Source organism: Sminthopsis crassicaudata, chromosome 2, assembly GCF_048593235.1.
Source record: "Sminthopsis crassicaudata isolate SCR6 chromosome 2, ASM4859323v1, whole genome shotgun sequence".
Classification (NCBI taxonomy): domain Eukaryota; kingdom Metazoa; phylum Chordata; class Mammalia; order Dasyuromorphia; family Dasyuridae; genus Sminthopsis; species Sminthopsis crassicaudata.
Window position 1 is genome coordinate 88,774,823 of NC_133618.1, and position 10,703 is coordinate 88,785,525.

General features: G+C 38.6%; 1 protein-coding gene across 1 annotated transcript in view; it reads left to right on the forward strand.

Moving 5' to 3' along the window:
- The window catches only part of PRKCE (protein kinase C epsilon), a gene marked incomplete in the record, with an annotated part of 664,757 nt that overhangs the window by 614,771 nt on the left and 39,283 nt on the right, over positions 1–10,703 (forward strand). The window contains 1 exon segment of the mRNA XM_074286727.1: positions 8,007–8,153. Within this exon segment, the coding sequence (XP_074142828.1) occupies positions 8,007–8,153 (147 nt within the window).

The following is a 10,703-nucleotide window of genomic DNA, read 5'->3' on the forward strand; positions in this document are numbered from 1 at the left end:
TCTATTTTCTCATTCTTTATAATCTGTTTTATTATTTCTTGTCTCTTCATAGCTTTTTTCGACTTCAAAGAATTATTTTCATCTTTGAGACTCTGTACCTCTTTTTATATGGTTAACTTTTTTTTTTTCATAATCTTTTTGTTTTTCTTGGATGAGGGGTCTTGGGTCTTTTGTTATTTAAACCTGAGAAGGTGAAAGCTGGTCAGGTTCCTGGAGCATATGATGGGGGTTGGGATGGCTACCAGGTGAGTGTCTAGGCCTCTCCCTGCAGGAATCTTTGTACCTGAAGATGTCTCTGATTAATAACTTGGGAAAGGAGTCTAGCACCTGTTTCACACAAGTTCAAAAAAGAACTCAAAAACCAAATGAAACATTGAGGAAATACTAAAGAAAAAAATTAAAATCATCCAAGAAAAACAAAAAGATTATGAAAAAAAACCATCCTTGACTAATGATCACCAACTTTGTCTGCTTCTTGTGAGTCACATCACTTCCTGTGGGCCTGACTTTAGAGACCCCTGTAACCCAGGGTTCAAGACTGGGAATAGGGATCATATGACTTCCTGAAACCCAGGCCCAAGATCTCATCTTCCCCTCTGGGTATACGAATCATGTGATTTAGGCCTAATCTCATAAACTAAGAAAGTTTCATCCAGTCAATCCCTTTCAAGGGACTGGGCAGGGAACTATTTCATAGTACTCTTTGGGGTAGAAGCTGTTTTTGTTGTTGTTATTGTTGTTTTTTACTAATGTGTTGTGCTCTGAAGTCTTCCCTATTCCTATAATGTGTTTTATTTCTTCTTTCCTGGTTATTTATTTATTTTTTTTAATGAGAGGTATTAGTGTAAGTACTTCCAAACATTAAGTGGGGGGATTGTGCCCCAAACTTCTCCTCAACTCTCCACTCTGACCAGGAACTCCTAACCAAGAGTTTCACCCTCTCAGGCAATTGCTTAAGCCAGCAGTGCCTCTGCCCTGTTGCTTCTGCACTTAGTGGGTTTTGGTTCCTTCTCAGACAGGGCCAGGTCTCAGAAGCACAGCTGAGATTGATTTTCCCAATCTACCAAGGCCCACTCTATCTTTCTGGACTCAAATCTCAATTTAATAAACAGTTGGGGAGGTCAAAATCTCTGTGATTCCTTCTGAGGCTTCAGTCACACCTAACTAGCTTGAGGCATCCCACTTAATGTTTCTGTGGAGCTAGCCTGGAAGTGCTCACACTTCAGACAGAATAAGGGGCCTTTCTTCAGATCTTATTGGGTTGTATCAAGAGGACCCCTGTTCTTCCCCAAGTCTTCTTGGTTTCTCACCAGTCTTTGTTGGCCCTGGGTCACAAATTTGTTCTATTTGTGGGAGAAATTGGAAGAGTTTGAAATTTACCAACTTACTCTACCATCTTCCCAGAATCCAAGCATTTGAGCTTTTCCTCCTTTTTCCCTTCCATTTTCCTACTGAAAGAAAAAAAAAGAAAAAGAAAACCTTTATGAAAAATATGCCTAATAAAGGAAAATAAATGCCTATATTGGCAATATCCAAAAATATATGTTGCATACTTTAACATATTTAACATGTATGGGGAATCTAGGGGAAAGGGTGAGGGGAAGGAGGGGAAAAGTTGGAACAGAAGTTTTTGCAAGGATCAATGCTGAAAAAATTACCCATGCATATATCTTGTAAATAAAAAGCTATTACATATATATTGCCCCCAGTCCACTCACCTCTTTTTTTGGGAGGGGGAATAACACATTTCATTATTGGTCCTCTAAAACCCAGCTTCTTAACTGTGGTTCATGACCTCATATGGAGTCCTGTATTTGAATGTGGAGGTTGAAAAATTATGATTTTTTTTTTTCAGTAAATGTCTGATTTGTATACCTATTTTATATTCCTATATTCCCAGGGTCACATAAAAATTTCTTGGGTGAAAAGGGTCATGGGTAGGAAAAGTTTAAGAAACCCTGTTCTAAAGCCATCCCTTTCAATATTTCTTATGGCACAATAGCATTCCATTATATTTATATGTGATAACTTGTTCAGCACTTCTCCATTTGATGGGCCTGTCCTTCATTTCCAGTTCTTTGCCACTACAGAAAGAATTGCTGTAAATATATGGATAAACATGTATCCTTTTCTTCTTTATTTTGATCTCTTTGGGGTACAGACCTAACTGTATCTCTCAATCAGGTGGTAGGCAAAGTGTCTGCTTTTTTGCTCATTCATTCATCATTCTCTCTTTTTCTTTGTCTTCCCATTTCCCCTTTTCTCTTCTTTTCTTTCCTTGACTTTCTTTCTCTCATCTCTCCTTTCCCCCATGTCTTTTTTATTCCCTTTCCTAGCTGAATTGGAAAACCTAAGGGTAGGCATTGCGCTGAGAGTTCAGGCATAGTTCATGGACTGCTGTCAGAAGGACATAGACTGGGATAAATTGTTCTTTTTGTGGGAAAGAAACAGAATGTTTGTGTTCTCTGTGGTTGTACACTCTCTAAGTTTGTCTGTTCCTACATCAGATTTTGGGGGGTGGGAGGAGGAAGAACGCAAAATGCAATAAACTCAAGCTACTTTGTTATTTTTGATTACTAATACATCACATCCAGGGTGCAAGTGGTGGTTCAAAGGAGGAGAGACAGAGACAGAAAAAGAGACAGAAAGAGAGAGAGAGAGAGAGAGAGAGAGAGAGAGAGAGAGAGAGAGAGAGAGAGAGAAACATGGGGGGGGAGGTGAGAGATAATGAAAGAGAGACAGAGTGAGACAGAGTGTGTATTGAGAAAGAGAGAGAGAGAACGCCTGAATTAAATAAAAATTGCATCTTCATAGCAGTGTGGCTTTTCATAAACGTTCTCACTTATAGTACTAGAAAAAAATGTCCATTTCTACCACACTGATTCCTCTCACAAGTCAAAATGCTTTATGCTTCACAACCACTGTCTTATTTTCATTGTTTCATCCTGCAAACTCTCTAAAATGAGCAGAGTGTGTATTGTTTTGTTCCTTTGACAGAAGGAGAAAATTTCTATTTGGGCTTTGTCTATTATCACATACTCTTTTCCCTGTTTACCTTTACAAATCTTGGAAACAAATTCAAGTTGAAAAATATCTTAGAAATTAGATCATTTTGAGGGGCTGTAAGGAAGGAAGGAGGGAGAGAGGGAAAGAAGGAAAGAAGAGAGGAAAGGAAGGAAGGAAGGAAGGAAGAAAAAGAAGGAAAGAGGAATGGAAGGAAAAATTTATTTAGCACCTACTATATGCCATGCCCTACATTAAGTGATCACAATTATTATCTCATTTGATTTTCACAACTATTATTAAACCCATTTTACAGCTGAAGAAAGTAAGGCAAACACTTTACTATCTAGTTCTGGTTGACCTTTCCAGACTTATTATAATCATTCCCTTTCATGCATCCTACCAAACTGGCTTAAATTGTTGTTCCTTCCCCATCTCTGACCTCTAAACTTTTGTCTAGACTGTCTCTCAAGCCCAAAAATGTATTTTCTCTTCACCTCTGCTTCTTAAAATCCTCAAATCCCCAAATCTCACCCTTAAATAGCAGATGACTTGACCTCCTCTTTAATGGGAAGATCAAGGTCATCTACTGGGACTGAGTCTATTCTAAAACCTTTACACTCCCTCACCCACTCTGTTCTGCTTCCTTTCTCTTTCAGGAAAGGAGGTATCCCAGCTTCTTGCTAAGCTTTTCCTTCTATCTCTCTGAAGCATATGGCACTATTGACTAATTGTGTATTAGCTCTGCTCCCAAGGTCTCAAAGGGATTAAGCTTTCTTGATTCCTCTCTTATTTTTTAAATTTATGGAATAAAACAAGCATTTCCATAACATAATATAAAAAGATGCAAATCTATTATGTAGATCTTGCTATTCCTTTTAAATATATGTTACACTATAAATTTCTTCCTCTCCCCTTTTTTCCCCTTTTACTGGCTCCTTGCCTTCCTCCACCACTCCATAAAGCAAGCATTTTCCAAGGCTTTGGATTTAGTCCTCTTCTTTCTATATATTTTCTCCTTTATAAACTCATTTGTTTCCAGAACATTAACTCTCCTTTCAATGGAGATAATTCCCCAATCTTAATCTCCAGCTCCTTTCTCTTGAATTTCAGATTCACATTTGCAAATGCATACAGGATACTGTGTCAAAGTCCTAGGAGCATACTTTAAAGGCATCACATGCAAAACCAAGCTTATCATCATCTGCCTGACTTTATTAAGTCTATCTATTGCATCATCATTTACTTACCTATTCACCCATGTTCATAGCCTTGGAATTCTCTTTAACTTTTCCCAATGCACTTCTTATATCGGTTTTCTAAGTCCTGTTGATTCTATTCCTACAATATTCTTTCTGTACCTTTCTGCTTCTTTCTATTTGCAATGCCACTACCAAAGGGCAGGCTAGCATTTCCACATGCCAATTATACTACAATTCCCTCAATAAGTAATATTTCTCCATTATCTCATACTCTAATTTTTCCTTCATATAATTCAATGAAGAATTATTTATTAAACATCTATATGCCAGATATTATGGTGGGTGCTAGGGATACAAGTACAAAAAATGAAATTATGTTGCATTGTGTTACATTATGTCCTATTGTTACTTTACATATTATGAGTTTTGTTTTGTTACATTAGTCATGTTATGTTAAAGTATCATGTATGCTGTTATGGAATGTTATATTATATCATATATTCACTTAAAATAAAAATAAAGAAGAAATGCAGCATTAGTTAAGAAAGGAAGTTCCTAGAAGTTGGGAGAATAAGGAAAAGCTTCTTTATAACACAGGGGTTTTTAACTTATTCCTTTGGGGATCTGTAAATAGATTTCAAAGGGTCTATGCATTTGGATGGGAAGAAAACCTTTATTTTCACTAACTTCTAGTAGAAAGGATTCTTCTAAGAAGGAGTATACAGGCTTCACAATATCAAAGGGAAAAATAACAGAAACAAAATAAAGAACTCTTGATGAGATGATGGTACTTGAGTGATATCTTGAAAGCAGAGGGGCAGTCTAGGAAGCAGAGCTGAGGAGGGAGGACTTTTTTTCAGATATGGAGACAACTGATACAAAGGAAATGGAATGCTATGTGGAAGAAATAGATAAAGCCAGTTTGTAGAGGAAGAGAGAGTGATATCTAAAGAAGCTGGAAAATAGCTTGGGGCCAAGTGGTAAAGAGCTTTCAAAGCTAAACAGAGGAGTTTATGATTTATCCTAAAGGCAATAGGGAGCCACTAGGGATTGACTATGGAGGGAAGCAACATAGTTAGAACTAAATTGCTTTGGTATCAATGTGAATTATAGAGTACAGTGGGAGAGACATGAGACAGAAAGACTAATTTGAAGACTAGTAGTTCAAAGAAGAAGTAGTTCAAGTGATGAGGGTGTAAAGCAAGGCTTAGAAAATGGGCTCAGGTGGGAGAAAAGCTATAGTTGGAGAGATATCAAGATTTGGCAACTGATCAGATATATGGAGTGAGGAAGCTTGAGGAGTTGAAAATGATGCCTATATAACTGGGACACTAGAAGAATAGTGGTGCCATTTATAGAAGGAAGGAGAGAGGGCCGGATCATTGATTATTGGGTGAGGGAGCTAATGATTTCCAATTTGGATGTGCTGGGTTTGAGATGTCTCTCAATATCCAGTTTGGAATACCCAATAAGTATTGTATAGCATGAAACTGAAGATCTGGGGGTCACTGGTTGAAAGATGATCATTACTGCCAAATAATCTTATTTGGGCAAAGATCATTCTTTGTCTATACCTGTCTCTTCCAAGTCTGTACTGCACATAGAAGTCATTTAAATATCAAATTCAGTTTGTTAGATAGCAAGCTCTCAGAAACCTCGGTCACAGTTAGAATGGTTCACTTTGTTAATAGGCTTTCCTGTGAATCATTAAGTCTTAATACTTATTATGCACATGGGTTGGTCTATATCCAGGGGAATAAGGGACAATCTGTACTTAGAGATCAAATCATGATCAGAGCCAATGGGTCAATCCATGACCGATATTAGAGGCTCAGTTTTTGGCCAGTGTTAGAGGTCAGTCTGTGACCAAGGTTCAGTTAAATTCAGTTTAACAAAACATTTATTAGGCACTATGCACAAGGATTAGTCTGAATCCAGGATTAAGGAACAATCTGTACTCTGATCTCAAGATCGATTTCTGGCCAAAGCCAAGGATCAATCTATGACCAACTGATATTAGGGGGTACAAGCTTTGGCCAATGGTAGAAGTTAATCTATGGCCAGAATTCAATTCTATTGAATAAATATTCATTAAGTACTTGTTATACACAAGTCAGTTCCCAGGGATGGAGATCAATATGTGGCTGGAGTTAGAGACCAGTAAAAGTGGCCTGGGAGGAAGGTGAACTAGCAGTTGAGAATTATAATAGCAGTGTTTTACGTTTTTTTAGTAGTATTTTAAAAGCAATTCATGATGTTAGTAATTTTTTTCTCACAATAGCCGTATAATGTAAGGACCCTCATTTTACAAACAAAGACATTGAAACCGAGAGGGGTTATATGTGTTTCCTAGGATTATACAGCCAGTAAGTGTCCGAGATAGATTTTGAACTCAAGTCTTCCTGATTCTAGGACCATAATCAATCAATAATCACTTATTCCTTGTCTTTAATATTTTTTCTGTCAACACATTGGGAACTTTCTATTAGGGACTAAGTGTATTGATTCCATTGCTCTTGATTGAATAAATGATTTGTTAAAAACATTTTTACAAATTGTTTCTACTTTTCTGCTGCCTGTCTCTTTTCACTTTCAGCGTAGAATGCTCTTGGGGTACATTTGTTTGGGGTGACTTTGCTTAGTTGGATCTCTTACCATGATTTGTACAAACAGGCTTTACTTTCCCCTGTTTCTTTCTGCTTTAGAAGACAATGTGCCTCATCTCAATCCATCATCCTGCAATGAAAGATTTTTACAAATGAGTTTATATCCTAATCTCATCTTGCTTTTGGCAGCCATCTCTTTATGTTTGGCAAGTAAGACTTATGTTTGTTGATTAAGGTACTTTCTGGCCTCTTGGTCTCCTTGTTGTGGCAGCTAATTTACATTGGTTAGATTTCTGATTATTCTAATTGCTACAACCTCCTTGTTTCCTTAAATTTTACTTATAGCAATAATGTCAAGAGTAATATAGTTCCACTAACTCTTCCATCTACATATCCACTCACTGGTCATTGAGCAAAGATTTTACATTCAGAGTTTCAATAGTTAAATGAAAACTTATTGAGTCTTAAACTGTGTGATTTTCAACACCTTCTACTGGGTCTCCTGCCACCGCCACCATCACTGAACAAAGGACCACAAAGGACTGACGGCCATATTAGTTCCTTGTTTGATGTGTTGCTATGATCAAAACATTCATCAATAGGTTGCCAGCCTGAGAAAGATTAGCCTCTTTGTAGTTAGCTAAGGTTAGTCATTGGAAAATAGATTGAGCCTGTTACTGGGGTCATACTGAAAACCTTTTCAACATGGTAGAAACTACCAGACCTTTCAGTGAACAGTGTTTGGTCTTCAAATCTTCAAGTCACAGTGAGGCATATGAGCAGGACTTTGTGCAATCTTGTGCCAAGATTCTGATAGTTGACATTTATAAGACACTCTGAGATCTGCAAAGTGCTTAGACAAACTTTTTTTATTTTTTCATTTGATCTTGGGAGGTAAGTATAGTAATGTTTTCATTTCATAAAAGAAGAAACCAAGACTGACAGAGATTAAATGACTTGGCAACAGAGTCAGTATAGGATGGAATTTAAGCCTACAAAACTCCAAATCTAGCATTTTTTCCACTCTGCCATATTGTTTTATTCAGAGAGGAGGAAGAGGAGGTTTAAAGATGACAGAGTAAAAAGGGCAGAGAAGTGAAGGGGCAATGGAAGATCATTCTGTTCCTATCCCATTTTCTCCTACAAAAGTGGATCTTTTTTATTAATGTCATCTCACCATCTCTTCCTCTTCTAGTTCATGACAAAAAATCCCAATAAGCGATTGGGCTGTGTGGCTACGCAGAGCGGTGAGGAAGCTATCCGACAGCATCCCTTTTTCAAGGAGATTGACTGGGTGCTGCTAGAGCAAAAGAAGATCAAGCCCCCATTCAAACCTCGAATTGTAAGTACCTCCTCAAATGCTCAAACCCAGAAACTTCCCCTAGCAGGCAGAATGGCTAAAGCCCTCCATATCTTGCAGTGTGTTAAGAGTGAGAACTGGGCAGGGCAACTGTAGGAAAGAAGCCCATCAAAGGAGCCCATATTCCCTTGCTGCAGCAGAAACCTAAGAACAGAAGCAGCCCCTCCCTGAACATCTGGGGCTGGTTAAGTGAGAGAAATTAAATGAACATGAGGGGCAGCTGCCCACAGCCTCAGTTTCCTATTTCAGAGATTCCTTTCTTCCCCATTGAACTTTCTCTGTCTCTTATGCTCAAGCATCTCCCCTAGGAATTCTAAAATCTTCTGCATAAGCCTCTGCCCCAGGTATTCTGGAGTCTAGAAGGATCCATGAATCCAAAAGGATTGTCAGAGTTTGAAAATCCATAAAGCAAACATGAGGGAAGAAGTATCTGAAAGCCAAGGAGTATCAATGTTTTGCGCATGGATACGGGAGCAGGATTGGGATTGGAAAGAGAGGCTCTTCCAAGTTCTAACCCTTAGAATAAATCCTAAATCTTTTTATTTTAGATTCAGGCTTCCCTCAGAATAAAAGGAAGGGGAAAGATTATGATTTTACTGATTTTTAAGCCAATCATTGCATTTGTTTCAGCCTGATAATTCGTGGCTGAGTGAGTAGGGTAAAGGGTGACTGACTGGGGTAAGATAAGAGTCTGTAATGAAGGAGCTCTCCCTTACCCGGTGCCCTGGGACTTTGGTGTCCAAGGTCCTGCTGAAGATGAGGCTCCAGGCATCAAACATCATAGCCCTATTACTGCCAGCTTTCTCTGAGCTGGCATTCTGAATTCTCGATTGACAAATGCTTCTGTTGAAGTAATGGAAATCCATCTTCATGCCCCAGGAATGGCAAGGCCCTGGAAAATGTGGGGTTGTGTTCAGTGTAATTTTAGCATGAAATATATCAGTATTCCAAATCTTGGCAAATTATAATAACAATAATACATGTATACAATGTTTTATAATGTATAAAATTTTGGGGTACTCTAATACAGTAATGTTCAGATAATCAAAATATTGGGGTGTCCAGAAAACCCAGATCCCCTGCCATGAGAAATGAGAGGCAGTAAAATGTAGTGGATAGAGTATGGATTTGGAATCAGAAGGACTTGATAACTACTGATAACTACTATATAACCTTTGGTAAGCAACAACCTCTCAATGTCCCAGACAACTCTCTAAGACTCTTTGTTGCAAAGAAGGCATACCCCTGCATTTGCAGAGTTAACTCATTGAGAGTACACTATACCATGCCTGACTTAATACAAATAAAACTTGAGCCAATACAGTCCTGATTTGGGATTGATTTGTTTGATTAAAAGCCATCACCATCTCCATGAGATTCAACTTACCCTCTCCTTCCACCTGAACAATCTTATCCTAGGGGTTGGTAGGGTGACTCTATCTGGGAGGGTTTAGATGAAGATCTCTCCAAGATCCTTTGCTTGCTTTGTAAGGTTCAAGTCAGACACAATCATCTATGGCACCTAATATATTAGAGCAGGCTTGAGGAAGACATTTTCTTGGGAATGGCCACCCATGGACCAAATGAAAGGAGAAATGATAGAGGAGGCCTGAACTAGCAGAAGGAGGTTTTTAATTTAGGTAAAATAATAGCTAACAAAGTCAAGGAAAAGGGATGCTCTGAACAGAAGAACCCAGTAGAACATCCAGAGAAAATAAATAAGAGCATTGAGCAATATTCCAGAGTAAATTGGGTGATTGTGAGTGCACTAGTGTTGGAATACACAGGAGCTGTTGGAATACACAGGAGCCACCTGACAGTGGCTGCTGAAGATCCAACCCAGACCTGCAGAATGGATCTCCTCGTGTGAGAGTATGATACAAGGAGATTGAGAGACAGTTGCTGTTCTCTAACCTCGATGCCGTTGTATTGTCTGACCTCTCTCTTCTTCCCTCTGCCTCCAATTTATCTCATCTGCAACACATTTATCCACCACACCTATATCAGCAAAGGCTGCCCTGCAACTCCTTCAGATGCTACGCTCCATAACTGTGGAGGCTCTAGGAGAATTGACCTGTCCCTTAACACACTAACGCTTGAAATGGGAGGCTATTTCAGAAAGAAAGTATGAAGGGAAAAGATTTTAATATAGGCCATGGAATGGACCTCTATCCTGGCCCAACTAGTGTTGGGACCATGGGGAACAGCTGTCTGTTAATTCAGCATGGCTGTGAATTATTTAGACAGAACCCTAGGAAGAGAATCAAAGGCTATTAAAGAGTTGAAGGCCCTGGCAACAGAGAATGGCTTGGGAAAAAGAAGAGGAGAGGAGCAGAACACAATATGGGAAAAGTGATGAAGAAGAGGCAAGTTTACTATGTGGCAAAAGACACTCCCCAAAGAAAAAGAAATAAATTTGTTTAAGAGAAAAAAGTAAAATTTTCTGAAATGACGGGGACAGGGGGAGGCAAGATGATGGAGAGTAAACAGTTCTTTGACCTAGTCCTGACTTCTCTCAGATCAACAACAGAT